Below are 16,015 nucleotides of genomic sequence, written 5' to 3'. Positions count from 1 at the left end.
TACTGTCTTTTGACTGCTTAGGTCTTTCATTGTGGTATTAATTGAGAAGGCCTCCTCTGGTAGAATCTTATGGGTCTTTCTCTTTCTAGCCTCTCCCTATTAAAACTTTCTTTTGAGATTTCTTATATTTCAGGTAGCTGTTGCTTGAAAAGGATCTTTTTAAACTCTTTTTAGAGCTAATAAGGTTAATATGGGGCTATTCTTGAATAACATAAGGGAACAAATCACTTCTTTTTTAACTTAAGGAACCACACACAGGCTGTTGAAGGAATTTCTGTCTCCAGTGGTTGCTAAAGTGCTCTTTGTTGAAGATAACCTTTTCTGTCTATATGTAGAATTGACCCTCTTATTCATTCTTTAGTCAAATGATCCATGACTCCACGTGGAATATCTTTTGCAAAGTTTTTGACAATATATTTCTCTTTGCTTTGAGTTAAACTTCAAATCAAGCACCAGTATTCTTTTTCCAATGCTATTACCATTTTACTGGGGGATTCTGGGCCAATCTCTGAATAACTACCTGCATTAATTCTTACTTACTTTGGAATTAGAAGATGCGGATAATACTATCTCATCAGTCAATATTTGTAGTGATTGGATGTTTTTTACACCAAAAGAGGGTCCTTTTAAGTACACATCACTGTGTCTGCAGTAATCTCAGTAAATTCCTATTCTATAGATCTTCATGTTATGCTAAACTTGTAGTGAAAAGTCCACTCTTAAGTCTTTATCTTTTTTTTCCATTTTATCTAGTTTAAAAAAAAAGAAAAGAGTTTTCTTCAGCTTTATGGAGTAGAAGAGTGAAAATCATTCTCAACTCTTTGCTACCTTGAATTAAGTAAATAAGTAAAATACTTTCTTTCCAAAGTCCATAGTGCTATCTGAAATGGGGCACAATTCCTCAGTTGTATATCTCTGAGCCTTTTGTATATGAAACAAGATGTTTAGGTGGGATAACCTAGCCTATTTCTTGTAATGGAGACAAGTACATGAAATTCAACAGCCAGAGACTTTATTTTTCTTTAATAATAGTTCATACAATTAATTCTTTTGTGAGAAACAAATGTGCATAAAATCAACTTTCTTTGTTCTTTCACTGTATTCAATAGTCATCAAAATTTGTTCTCCTCAGCAAATACTTTTGGACCTTATATTCTCTGACCATAGTTCATCTTCTCAAAGCAGCTCTCTTCACTTCATAAATTTAAATATGAATTTAATTCTTACTTTTAAAGAACAATTTGAGGAATTATGAAAACATTTTAAACTCAAACCTCTATATAAAATAAGAAACCTCAACAAAAAAATGTAGATGATTCTGCAGAATTCACTTGAAAGAACTGCTGGAAGTGATAATTTACAATGTCATAATTACATTAACAGAATGTGACTTATTTTTTTGTGAGCTTTTCTGTCCTCATTAAACTTGTTCACCTTCTCTGAAACTCTCCATGCTGCATGCTAGCACGGAGCAGCCGTATCCCTCGACCCAGCATGAGTCAGGGGTGCAGCCGCGATACCAGCCGTGAGAGCAGTCGAGATACAAGCCCTGCTCGGGGCTTCCCTCCACTGGGTGAGTACATGTAGGCACTGAAATCTTTTAAGGCAGATGAGTCCCTGTTCCTGATTCTGATTGCCTAGTCAAGATGCTCCTGCGTGGAATGACTTTGCTTTCCCTCCTTCTTCTCCCTGTGATCCTTTCTTCTCTTCTTTCCTCTTCCTCAGTTTACCCTTTATCCTCCTCTGCATGCTTGAATTTTGACAACTTCTATTTTTCATTTATCAAGAAGAAAAAAAACACCACTTCAGCATGATATTTTGTCATTAACTACCAGCTACCACAACCTAAGCTCATTTGTATGGGCTATGATAAAATTCAGCAGAAATGACTTGCTGACTTAAAAATTCATTTGTAGCATTGATATTCAGCCTTCTTGAGATTCATGACTTTTTAATGTTTGGGAATAACTTGCATATTTACTTGAATTGCATTTGGACTGCCATTTCTTAAAACTAGGTTTGAAAAATTAAAAAAAGAATCACAGCTACTTTATCACTTAGAAGACTAGAGTTATTCCTGGTTAAAGGCAAAAGAACTTAAGTGTAATTAAAAAGCAGAGATGTTAGTTATTGTTGAGAAAGTGCCATTTCTTTAAGTCTTGCTATTTTAAGTTATACACTTCCAAAAAGATTTGCAGTCAGCTTTTTTTTCTTCCCATCACCTTTAAGTACATAGAATGAACATATAACTTGATAATTATTTACTTTGCTCCGACAGTTTTGTCCTGACTGTGAATTTAAGATCCAATCTTATGCCACGATGTGCTGTGAATCTATAAGATTACAATCCCTGGCTGTTCTGAGATTAGGCCAACAACTCAGAATTGATCATGAGGGTTTCTTTCCTTGCCAGTTCCTGTCAACTTTTATGGTTTAGTTATGTTCTTGTCTTCAGGAGAAAGAAGAACACACAGGCATCTCCTGCAGTTACTCTTAATTTCCTTAAAGTTCATTTGCAACCTATCTCCATTTTTTGTCCTTGATTATTTATAAACAGCTATTCTTGCATTATGTAGGGGGATTTAAAGTGTCTTTAAGTAAACACGTTTCATTTCTATTTAGAATTTAGTATTTTGAAAGATTAAAAGCAATATGTAAATGAAAATATTAGTGTTATAAATATGAAGGACAGTACTTACCATTGTATAACAAGACCTGTCTCTCAAATTAAATAATGGAGTTCTGGGCAGTAAAGATATTTCTTAATTTTTAACATTATTACTGTGTGACATATAATCAAACTAAATAGGAAATTATTTGTAAACCTAAAAATGTAATTTTGCTGTCTGCTTTTTCCTCAGAAGCTTATAATGTACTCATCTCCTGAAAGTTCTGGTTTTTTTCAATCACTAATTTCTGCGCACGCGGCGCTCCCCCTATCCCCCCTTTTAGGGCAATAATTGGAGGGTGGGATGGGGTGTGAATGGTGGGGGATGAACCAAACAGGTAATCATAATTTAGTGTCTTCATCACTTATTAGCCCACCATTTATTTCAAACCTTTTCTAATATGTCAGGTTTTGTGAGGGTAAAGTGACCTAGTCCTTACTATCTCTGATTGTTTTATTCCAGTGATAAAACTTAAGGTGATGTGCCATGTCACGTCAAATCTACATAATGTATGAGATACGAATACCCTTTGCTGACCCTTTGTTGTTCACCAGATGAGCAGTAGCTGTCTGATATTGCAGCATGCTCACAATAATGGATTTTTCTCAATCATTCCAGCCGAAACGGCGCTAACATTTTCTGAATGAACTGGTGGTTTTTCCTTTTATATTGAGGCTATATCTCTACTTCTCACCATTTCTCACCTCAGATCTTATCAATGAGAAAATTTCCTGTTAAAAATGTAAAAAATGTAATTTTTGATTAGTTCAGATAAAAGTTTGATTTCCTTTCTTTTTCCCTACTGACTCCCCCACCCCCAATCTGGTATTCTTTTGATGTTGGTGTGTGGATATAGCCTTAGTGTAGTATCTAATGTATAGATTAGACCAAGTACATTGAGTATTTGAGATCAGAACTGTGACTTTAGTACTTGGTGATGTTCCATATTTGTTTCACTTTTTTGGATAGAGACTTTACTTTCTCTGTCCAAAATATAAAATGTTGAATCATCTAAATGTGGTGAGGATATAGAATGAGCTACTTAAACCACTTTTAGTTTAGGATTATCATGACTTTGGCAGAAGATATTCAACCAGCCATTTTCCCCCATTGTTTTTTTTCCTAATGACCTATGAAATAAAAATAAGAAGACTCCATGTTCAGGGTGCTATTTCTATCTTGCACAAGCCATTTTAGGTTTTTCCTCTGAAGTAATTATTATATCTCTTTACTGATGAGTTATTCCCATCAAATAGTATATGAAAGTAGTTCTGTTTGTGGTACCTTGCTTATAGAATGCCCTTTTTTTTTGTTCTCTAACTCACTTGGATGAACATCATAAACTGTCCTTTTGGCTATAGTCCACCATTTCATAAAATAGCAATATGTAAAATACTGATAAAGTCATGATTAAAGGTGTTTACGTGAAGCATAAATCAGTGAATCTTATTTGCACTTAAAAATTCATTTTAGAGTTGCCAGATTCATCTCAAGAGCAATTTGGGATATTTTCATGGATGTGGTTCTAGTACATGAGTACTTCACTAAGTAAAATTAAGTGCAAACTCAGAATAATATATATACAGGTTGGGATTTGATATAAGGCAACTCCATTTTTTGGCCCAAGTGACTCTATTAAAATGGAAAGTTTATTGCTAGAGTGGTCCCATGGAATGGATCGTAAGAACAGCTTTCTAGAGGGATTACAGCTCCATTATTCTCTAAAGTGCTATTTTCAGGGGGCAGGTATAATGACGCAGTGGATTGAGATATATTTTAGTTCTGTGATCCTGGGCAAGTCGCTTAAACTTCATTGCCTAATACTCATTCTTAGATGGAAAGTAAGGGTTTTTAAAAAATAAATCAAAGAAATAAAATTCTATTTTCAGTAAAAAAATATTTATGATACTGATATCTTTGATTCATCAGCATCACTATTCAACTACTCAGCTACTTACCCTCATCTTTTTAGAAGGTCAGTACTAGGCATTGCAGATTTATTTTACTTTACTATTATGTATTTTCTAGAGAAAAAGAATCTTATGAAAAGACATCAAGTAAATCATCCTTTTTGGTCATACTGTCTTTATTAATTAATAATGTGCTTTACTAGTATAAACATTTGATAAAATAAGTATAGAGGAAAATGGAGCACACTACTATTTTTTGTTGTTATAATTATTGATTTCCCATTTATTATTTACTATCCTCTTTAAGATACAGCATTGTATAGCAAATGGTAGGCTAATCTTGAGGTCAAAAAGAGCCAAGTTTTAAGTATTGGCTCAGAAACATACTAGCTTAAGTGACCATAGACAAGACAGTTAACTTTGTAGTACTCCAGATAGTTCCTAAAACTTAAGTGACAGAAAAGTGACCAAGTCAACGTTGATGAAGATAGTTTCCATATTGGCAGTTCCATATCCTGATTAAAAATTTGGATTCATCCTACCAAAGTAAAAGGACTTCTCAAACTATGATCAAAATCTTTGTTGGATGCCAGTTAACATCTAAAACCTTATTTGATGAAGTCTTTTCTACAGGAAAGGGAAATTCTTTTCTTCAAGAAGATGAAGATTAATTTCTCTTCAATAAATACCCGGCCATTAATCATTACTGTATCTAAATCAAACTGGAGTTAACAAGTCAAGCCTATTCTATTGGGAGAGAGGAAGACACTTTCAACAGCAAAATTTTTTGTTGATTCATAAGATTTCTAGACCTTAGCCTATGACCCTTTAATTTTTAAACAATATTCAACATTCTTCTATTCCAGGAAAGCCAAAGGATTTGGCTAGGGGCCCTTGTGATTATTATGAAAAAATATGTGGAAATTTCATTCAAATATGTGATTATGCTTTTTTTCCCTCCCTTCATTGCGTTTTTGAACAAATAAGCATTATTGCAATTTTGTTTTTGGTGCATGGTTTCATATGCCTAGTAGATTGATCAGATTTATCTGCAAGCTGAGTCTACGGTTCATTCTTTTGCTGTGTCACTTTGGGATTTAGATGGAATTTCTGAATCCCAGTATTCTCCAGTTCACTGTTGCATATTTCCATAATGGCTGATGTAAACTTTGTGGAACAAACATAAACTTGGAGTCTCTGATTTTGGTTGAAACACACCCAGGTTGGAACTCCTTGAAGAATGCCTTTGTCATGCCTTGTATGTTTGATAGCTGTGTAAAAGAAAACTACATGGAGGTTTGAGAAACTGATAGTTGTTGTTCATTCATATCCAGCATTCATTTCTTTTCGCAAGAAGATATGCCAGTATTGGTAGTTGTCATATGCATTTCCTTTGGGCTGTGGCATTTTCTGTCTTGAGTACTTCTGTGTTAATCCTGTGGGTGTTGCCATTCCTTTTACCTGCAGCCTCTCGACGTCATTCCAGGTCCACTAGTGCTCTCTCCACTGCTGAATCTGTTGGGCAGTCAGGTGAACAAGTGCTAACTGCATGACTTGGCTTCTTCATACATTCTAGTTTTATGCCCATTTTAACATTTGCTTTCATCAGTGTCAGCTAGCACTTGGCATGTATGTACTTCATTTTTTTTAATGTGCTTTTATGTTTTAAGTTGTTGAATGTTTATAGTTCTGTTTATAGATGTTAGATGCATTGTATCCAGTTTTGTAGTATTAATTCTACAATATTTTTCCTCATTATAAAGACTAGGAAATATCCATTCCTCTCCCTCAAAGATAATAACTAAAAATTCACTCACCTTCAGTCATTATATGTATGCTAGCAATTTCAAGAAGGAGGATTGATGCAGACAAGTTACCTTAAAAGGTTTTTGTAGTTCCCATTCTTGGTTGCAAATAATATGGCAAATTTTCATTATTAATACTGTTTTCAAAACTTCAAAACCATTTGCACTTAACTACTTAATGACTTTGATGCCCCTATTAATTGCTTATGTATCTACATATACATGCCTAAATTATAAAAAAGTAGCATTGCTTTTTTGAGTTGTATTAAAAACAAGATTAAGATTTAGACAAATGGGATCTGTTGCTAACAACCCTGCAGTCATCAACATTTCTAGATCCTTTGGTTTGTTTAAGCCCATCTATTTGCACATCTTATAACACTTAGCCTTAGACCCAAAGGAAAAAGCACATTGTAATATGTCATTTTGTCCTTTTGCAAAAATCATTTTTATATGCATATAACTTGTAATAGACATTTAATTCATAAATGAGCATCTCATTCATTTATTGTTAGACATAGGCAGAAATCTATTAATTTGCTGACTTTGGGTAGATAATAGCTATAATCAAATTAGTAGGTAAACTTCTATGGTATGAGACCTAAGATTGTTTCCCCCAACTCTTAATGAAGCAAGAAACGTTTATAGCCCTATATCATAAACACTGATTATTCTGACACCAAGTTTCTTCCGCCTTGAATATGGAAAATTGCAAAGTAAGGCCGTCCCTTTTATCTTTCGGTTTCTATCATTGTTTCAGTTTTCTGGCCCTTTATACTTGATCAGTGTATTGGTGATTACTTGAAGATTAAGGGCCAGATAGAAGTCATAATTAAATATATCCAACTCTTAAGAGAATAGGATATCAATATCAAGAAGGTAGTTAATATATATTCCAGTTCAGTGAAAGTAGAAACCTTAAGTTTTTTCCCCAAGTTGTCAAATAGTAATTTCTCCCTTCCCCCATTTAAAATGCAAATAGGCTACAATAAATGCCAAATGACACTAAATCATTTTGTGTTTCAACACTACATATGGCTGGGAAGCACCATGTATTTAATTTGTATTTGAAAAGTAAGAAGCATTCCTGAAACAGGATACACTAGCAGGAAACCTCCTTAGAATTTTTTTAAGCCAAATTTTATTTGCTGTGCCAGGTATTTATAAATTGCTTACAATTAAATTTATTTCATTCTGTTATTCATACTCCCCCACTATCTACCCTTTTTTAACGTAGCAAGAAACTGATTTAAAAAGGGATTTTACTATCATGTATGGAAATAGTTTAATCTTTGTTAATGAATTCTTGAAAATTAAAGTGCTTGTGTTATATATGGTAATGGGCAGAGTTATTTGAGTGCCCTCATATTGAATGGCTTCTTAAATATAAAGTATATAATATTATATATGATCAGAAAGTGTGTTAAAAAAGGGGATAGTGTAACATAAAATTTTTATTTCCTTTTAAAAATTCATGGTTGTATTACTTATCTAGTAGCATTTAAGATTTTTTCCTTTATGTGATGTTAAAAAGTAAGTTGGAACAGATTTAAAATGTTCTATAATTTTTTTTGAGTAAAATATATAAATGAGTCTTTTAAGTAACACCTTAATTTAGGAATGAACAAAAACAATCAATTTATCAATACATAGTCTAAATTTTAAAGCATGACATTTCCCATTTTTAAGATCAGATTCTGTAATAAAGACGTTATCTTTTCTTTGACATACTAATATTCATCTTCCAGGATATTGCTGATATAGATTAATAAATAGTGAAAACACTTTAAATATTAGCTTTGTCTTTTACAAGTTTTATATAATAAAATTAAACTGAAACATTTTCACCATTACATAAAACTTGACTACATTATTAATTTCTATATCTAATGCCATAAGCTTCATTACTTTATTGTTGGATTCTTTTCAACTTGATTTCATGGGGTTAATCACTTTTTTAAAAAGAAAAGCTATTGGCTTCATTTCCCATGGTAATTATGAATTGCTTATGAGTAGTTGAAACTTTAAAATTTATATGTTTTTAAATCAAATTCTTAGATCTGCTTCAGTTAGTGTTATACCTGTCTCTTTTAACATAGCATTCATAAAACCATATTTGAGGGAAAATAAATATTGGAAGTTAGTTGAACAATGAGATTTTTTTGTGTGTGTTTTTAAATTTATTTGTCCTTTATAATGGAATTATTTTATTTTGATGTGGCTAATCTCTGATCAGTTTGCTGGATTTCTGGGTGGAGAAAAGTATATGAGTGCACCCAGGTATACAATAAGCCATTCAGCAAACACCAACTGAAGATTTATTGTGCTCAAGGCATAGTGGCAGATCTGAAAAGAAACACAGGCCATGCCTCTGAGGAACTTAGGTTCTAAGAAATGGAATAAGATATGGACACAAATAAGTATGATAACAAGATAAGGGCAAAGGAGAGGTTGCTTTCAGGGAAGGCTCTGGAGGAAGTGGCATCTGATCTAGTCCTTAATGAAGAGAATAATTTCAACAGACACTAAGTATCTGTACAAATAATTCAGTCTAGCAATAGAGGAGGGAGAAGGGCCTGCTTAGATGCATGAGTGAGGGTCATGTGAGATAGTTGAACAGATTCAGATTATTTGGCATAAGCATAGAACACATTTTTGGGATATTTGAATTGTAGCTTAAATTTGGAAGGAATCTCTAAGGTTTTCCAGATGAAAAAACTCGGACCCTGACAAAGTCAAATGACTATAGCAGAGGCTCATGTAGGAAACATAGCAGATCTGGGATTCATACACACCCCTATAACTGGTGTTCTTCCCTCCATTCCACAATGAAATAAGATTGAAAAGGTGGTTTCACACCAGATTATGCTGAAGAGTTCTTCCTCCACCCCCTCTCTACCTTTCATAGAAGGTATGGGGGTTAACTAGAATAGTTACCAGAGAACCACATATAATCACTTTTAATATAACAAGTTTAAGGAAAAGTATCTTGGCAGCTAGGTAAAGGACTGACGTGGGAGAAGTGGACCAGGGGGCACTGCTTGTGCCTACATGATGTTGGCAATGTGAGTTAGAAGGAGATTCAAGAAATGCTGTAGAGGTAGAATCAGAAGAACGTGGCAATTGAGTGGATAAAGAGAATAACGGAGAGAACCAAGTCAAAAATGACTTCAAGCTTTAGAACCTGTGGAACTAGGACTATGGTGGCCCTTCCAAAGGTGATAAGGAATATGAGAAGATCATTTGAGGTAGGTGATGAGTTCAGTTTGGATCATATTTAGTTTGAGTGTAATGTTCAGTTGGCAGAGGAGTACCTAGAGTAGTACCTTAGAGGAAACCACAGTTGGGGATCAGGAGGCAGAAGATGAACAATCAGCAGATTAAGAAGATAGAGAAAGCAAAATAAAACCATCACACACACAAACACACACACACACTAAGATGGGAGGGAGTATCAAGAATTAGCATTCAACAGGATCAGATATTGAAGGTAGTTGAAGAGAGTTACAACTGAGAAACTGCCTCTGTATTTTGGCAATTATGTTGTTTTTAAGGACATGGAGAAAGCAGTTTTGATAGAATGATGAAGTCAGATTTTAAATGTGCTCAGGGGAGGATATGGAGATACTTTTAGGATAGGAGAAACTTAAGCATTTTTGTAAACCAAGGAGGAAGAGCCATTAGCAAATGACAAATTGTAGATAGTCATGAAAGTGGGGTGGGGAGTGAAATTGGTCTGTGAAATAGTGTCAGAAAAGTTAAAAGGTGGTGGGAATTAGGCCACAAGGGTCTGGTTTTGTCCAATATTAACATCCATTAACAAGAAGAACTGTAATAAAACTTTCTACTAAGAGATCAGTTAGACTAGAGCTCGTTAATTCCTTTGTAATTGTTACAATAGAACTTGTCAATCTGTGAAGCTTAAAATTGAATAGCAATACCGAATAGCAAGGCTACCTCATCCTTCAGGTAAAGATAGTTTAAATGATCTGTAAAATCCAAACCTCCCTTCCACAATTTAAGTAAACTCTCCCCAAATTTTCCAGTTAACAAAAACATTTAGATACCAGTTCATTCTAGCCATCATTTAAGAGACAATTACAGCATGATAATGGTTACATTTGAGCTGTGACCTACAAATACCTTAGTTTAGTTAAATTTGCCAGTTGATAGGGGCTCTTTAGAGCCCAGCTCTGATTGCTGGAAAAGGCATGGTTGCCTGCAAGTAAATCAGAGGAAAGATGAATTAACTGAACAGAGATGTTTTGCTTTTGTCTTCTACATAGATCGGTTTGGGCTTGGGCAGCCGGGAAGGATGCCTGGTTCTGTCAATACTATGCGAGTTCTAAGTACAAGCACAGATTTGGAAGCAGCTGTTGCTGATGCCTTGGTAAGAGGGACAATAGACACTATAGCAGGTGACCAAATGTCACTTTTGATTGTTTCAAATTCGTGTTTGTTTTGGTTTTTTTTTTCCATTGCAGATGATACCAGTAAGTGAATTGATAGCTCAAAATGTAAACTCTTATGTTCAGCATTTTAAAAATTGCTCTTATTGAACAAGTATTCAAATCTTTATTGTAGATTTCTTTTTCTCTTACTTTACATCTCTGTACTTAGGCATTGATAAAAAGTGATCTGCTAGAAGTTAATAGGATTGGGTAATTCTTTGCTGCTTTCCTGCCCACCCAGTGGAGGTTTGATGACTTCGTGCTCCTAGGAAAAGGGTTGTTAGTTTTTTCTTTACCTTTTATATCCCTAACACCTTCAGTCTTTTTTTTTTCTTTTTTCTTTTTCTTTTTTGCCTCTGCTATATTGCTCCATTTTCAGTCATGAGCAAAAATTTTGGCATGGTCTAAATATTAATAGGTACCCAGTCCTCTTACCCACTCTTATTACAGTGTGGGAAATCCTACATTAATGCCCTCACTTAAACACATAATTTTTATTTTTCAAAAATGGTATTATGAAAAGGGACCTTAATATACTGTGGGAACAACTTAAACTAGATACTTATTATAGAATAAGGTAAAGGAAAGAAAGAAACTCCAGAGGTTTTAATCTACTCTTAAAGAACACATACTTGGTAGAATCCATTTGCTGTCAGATTGATTTTAAAAGACTCATTTCATCCAAGAGTAAGACTCCCTTGCACATTCTGGTTTATGTGCTCAGCATTTGAAATAGATTTTTTTTTAAAAAGAGCCATCTGATTTCAAACTTTTTTTCCCTTTTAAATATATATTGTTTTTAAAATTACAGTTTTTAATCCAGCCATATAGCTATCTAATCCAAATTTCACAGTGGATTGCTGCTAGGGATCCAGATTTATCTCTTTAGATTTAACCTTTTCATTTACTCTCATTTGATCTAGCCCCTCTACAGACAAGTAGTTTGCAACTCCAATAATGCTTTCCTTGGAGGGAAGGGACTGTTAGATCAGCTTTTTTTTTTTTTTTTTTTTTTTTTTTTTTTTTTTTTTAAGCAGTCTTGCATATATAGAAAGGCAGCTTTCTGGCAAGTGCTGAAAATGAGAAAGATTACTCTAATAATGACTTATCCCAAGAGTCAAGAACTGAGCAGAATGCTAGGAAATTAGTTCCTGATCCAAGTCAGGAGCTTTTGGACTCTATCCCTTATTTATTCAAAGATCCTGGGGGAAAGTTGAGGGGTGGGGGAGGGGTGGTGGGGAAGGGCTAGTGAATAAAGAACATTGGAAAAACTTAGTTAAATGGACTTATTGTTACAGAGGCGGGGCTTTACTTCTTTTAAAATTTCCTAAGGGATTATCTGCAAAGTTCTGAGAATCTGAATCAGAGCTGAGAGATGCAGCTACAGCTTCATTTTACTTGAGTTTTCCTCAGAACTCTACCATACAGCAGGCTAGAGCTATAAATCAGATCCTGAATGTACTGGCCTCTGAACTTATTTTTTTGGATGGCCAAATCAATTGATATCTCAGTGTATCCTTTATCAGAAGAGGAAAAAGCTACAAGGATGGTATAGGACTCTTCATTAATACAGTCTTCTTACCTTGGGAAGAGATCATATGCCATAGAAGTTTTAAGCTGTTAAAAAATTAGATAAAATTTTTAAAAATTAATTTTGGAAGCGGGTAGTTTTTAGCAATGGGAGATCTAGGAAGAACATATAGGGCTAATAGAAAATGCCATTTTGAAACCATTTTTGTTATTATTTGCTTGATTTAAAAACACCTGCTGACTTGTGTTTTTTTTTTAATTTGCTAAGATACATTTTGCTGTATGTACATTTTTGTTGCGAGAAGAGCCCCTACATAAGCTTCTGACATAATTCTCTATGCTTTTTCCCCATCCTTCAATATTTTCCTGCCTACAGCTATTAGGAGACTCCAGGAGCAAGGTACCAGTGCTTTGTTGAATTTTCTGTTTGTTTTATTTTACCTTTTTTTTTTTTTTTTCAGTTGCAAGAATTTTAATTCTGGGATTGTTAAAAGGAAAGAAAAAATATAGTTTGAATATTCTTGTTAATATGTGTGATTTTTGTGATATTTGAGTGATTATTAGTTGTAGTTCATGTATTTTTGTTTTAGCATTTATTATAAGATACTGAACTCTGTTCTTGCAACTGTTAGTGATTAGTTTTGTGTATTAACCTATTGCTTGCTTATGTTTGTCATCTCACGAACATAATCTTGTATTCTTTGTAGTCTAACATTTTACTTGATGTAAAAGTCATATTGTCAAAGAAAATTTCAGTTCAGAATCACTAATTTCTTTCCCTCTAAAGAAAATTTTCATCTTATCACAACAAAGCTGTGTATATATTTCATGCTGTATTCTATAATATATAGCTATGGGAGACTTTTAAAAGTACCAGAAAAATCAGGAAGCAAAGAATTTTTAAAAAATCCTCCCCATTGTTGCAGAATTGAATTTAATAAAGCACTTGTGGTAAAGTAGGCCCAAATAATTTTAGAAACCTTTTGAGATTATTTCTGAGATTACATCCAGCTAAAATGTCTACAGTAATCTCAGGAACACTGTGAAGGTGGAATATATTTTTCCCTGGACCATGCCATCATATTGCACATTTCACCTTTTACTGCTTGAGAGTATTTTCTTATTCTGTTGTACGGAAAGAGACCATTACAACTTTTTATTTCCTAACCTGTTGCCAGTGAAGCTGAATTTTGTTTTGTTTAACTTAATTTACCACTCTCACTTCCACTTAAAAACCCATATCTCTTTTCTTAATCTCCACCAACCTTATTTGGACTTTGGCAGAAAAAGCCAGTGAGGAGAAGATATGAACCATATGGAATGTATTCTGATGATGATGCTAACAGTGATGCATCAAGTGTTTGCTCTGAGCGTTCTTATGGCTCCAGAAATGGTGGAATTCCTCACTACCTGCGACAAACTGAAGATGTAGCAGAGGTTCTAAACCACTGTGCTAGTTCCAACTGGTCTGAAAGAAAAGAAGGACTTCTTGGCCTACAGAACTTACTGAAGAGCCAAAGAACCCTAAGGTGAGGGTGGGATCTATTCCACAATAGAATTAGGGACTCAAATTTAGTGAGATTGTGGGGATTTAAGGATTGGTGATTTTATTCACATGAATATTTCTTGCATCCGTATATATCACATTGCATGCCTTTGAGGATGATCTTCATGATTTGGTATGATTTCAGAGATAGGCATAACTTGATCATATTTCTTTTGACAATCTCCTCCAAACTTAACTTGGCTGATCCTTAGGTGATGTCAGTAATTCTCAGAGACTTTCCCATTTATTATGACCTTGCAGAACTTGTATGCTATATCATAGTCTTCATAAACCATGGGTAAGATGTTCAGTGGGAGATGTTACACTTTGATGCTTTTAAAACATACGTACCTTTATTTCTGTTGCTACTCTTTAAATATTTGGAATTTTTTTTTCTTTGGAGGAAATCTTGCTTTGGCTTATATTCAAGGGGGGAGCTTATTAAAACTGTTTAGGGTTTATTAAATTAATATATTACATATCAATTCAGAATTCTTCAACATTTTGGAAAGTTGCCCAGATTAATTCAAACCAGATGTCACATTGACTGCTTATGTTAGAATGCCATTGTCCTTGATGAAATGTTTGAAATCATAATTGACTTTTATAGATCATAACCATAGTGACCCACTGGCCTGAATGTAAGTCAAAACTGATTTCCAAACCAAGTCTTTAGAGATAGTGTAGGTTTAGTCTCTACTTTGACATGGGATCCAATGAAGTTACCTTATAGTTAGTATCTATTAAAAATATGGACAGGGCATTGGTAATTTGCTTCAGTTGTTTATTGCAAGATATAGGGAAGAAAGTTCATTTTTGTTAAATAAGAGATTAGAGTAAATGGAGGCATTGGAGATATATTACTTAAATGGAACATTAGAGCCTCCAGAATTCATTGCTTACATTATTGTGGGTTCTTCAGGGTGTATTTATTTAATATCCAATTCTTCCTCCATTTTCTTTGTAGGCTACCCATTGTTTCAAGAGAATTTACTCTCTTGATACTTGAAGAAGGAATAGCCTTATCAGAATAGATCCCTGTAGTAAACTTTATAGACATGGCCCAATACTTGTTTTATAGGCGTGAGTACATTACTACATTTTGTGACATAATATTTCTCACCATACTTAATCTAAAGGGATAAATAAAATTGTGCCGTGGGTCAACTGCTCAGGGGGTAAAGTATTATTTAAAAAAGCAAAGAGTCATACAGGTTATGGTAGCAAGAGAAAGGAGAGTATTCAAAATCAAAATTTGGGTTCAAATCTCAGCTTTGTACCTATATTGTGTTGTAATTTAGGGGGAATTCACCACTTTTGTGGATCTATTTCTAAATGAGGAAATTAGACTACTTGATCTCTTAATACTCTTTCTACTTCTTACTTTCCAAGATTTTATAAAATGAGGCATAGACAATCATTTAATCACTCATAAATTACTGATTATCTGCCATGCCTCAAAAGGGATACAAAAGAAATAGGTAACATAAAGTTGGAAAGTACTTCCAAGGTTATATGTAAGTGAAGTTTATGGTAATGTGATTATATAATTTTGAGAAGGAACTTTTAGAAAAATTCAGTTAGATATTTGTCCAAGAAGTCCTCTCTTCAGTTAGATATTTCTCCAAGAAAGTTATTTAAATTTTACCTATCACTTCCAGTAACTGGAAACTCACTACCTTACAAAGTAACCCATTCGTTTTTTTTTTTTTTTTAAATGACTAAATCTTGTTTTGACAGAAGGTAGAAATCCCAACTAACTTCTGTTAAAAAAAAACAAACCACAAAAACTTTATTATTTATTTATTTTTGGCATTCTTTGCTTTTTAAATTTTGGGTTCCAAATTCTCTCTCTGCCTTCTGCCCCCTCCATTTACTGAGAAGGTAAATAATACATCAATTATTTGTGTGAAAATCATGTAAAACTCTTCCATATTAGCCATATTAAAAAAACAACAAGAAAAACAAAGAGAGAAAATGATATTTCAATTTGTAGTCAGTTCTTCAGTTCTCTTTCTGGAGTTAGGTGGTATTTTTCTAACATGAATCCTTAGGAATTATCTTGGATGATTGTATTGCTAAGAGGAGCCAAATCTTTCAGTTG

At 33.9% G+C, this 16,015-nt stretch overlaps 1 protein-coding gene across 8 annotated transcripts in view; it reads left to right on the top strand.

Moving 5' to 3' along the window:
- CLASP1 (cytoplasmic linker associated protein 1) overlaps positions 1–16,015 on the top strand; it is a 306,535-nt gene that overhangs the window by 210,721 nt on the left and 79,799 nt on the right. For 4 of the 8 annotated variants that reach the window (XM_044669939.1, XM_044669938.1, XM_044669940.1 and 1 more), the window contains 3 exons: positions 10,671–10,774; positions 12,742–12,765; positions 13,650–13,894. In XM_044669939.1, the coding sequence (XP_044525874.1) occupies positions 10,671–10,774; positions 12,742–12,765; positions 13,650–13,894 (373 nt within the window). Of the gene's footprint in view, positions 1–1,465; positions 1,574–6,046; positions 6,110–10,670; positions 10,775–12,741; positions 12,766–13,649; positions 13,895–16,015 lie in introns of all 8 variants that reach the window. The other 4 variants (XM_044669936.1, XM_044669934.1, XM_044669935.1 and 1 more) reach the window with 4 other exon arrangements.

Source organism: Gracilinanus agilis, chromosome 3 (assembly GCF_016433145.1).
Source record: "Gracilinanus agilis isolate LMUSP501 chromosome 3, AgileGrace, whole genome shotgun sequence".
NCBI classification, from domain to species: domain Eukaryota; kingdom Metazoa; phylum Chordata; class Mammalia; order Didelphimorphia; family Didelphidae; genus Gracilinanus; species Gracilinanus agilis.
This window is presented reverse-complemented; position numbering and strand designations above follow the sequence as displayed.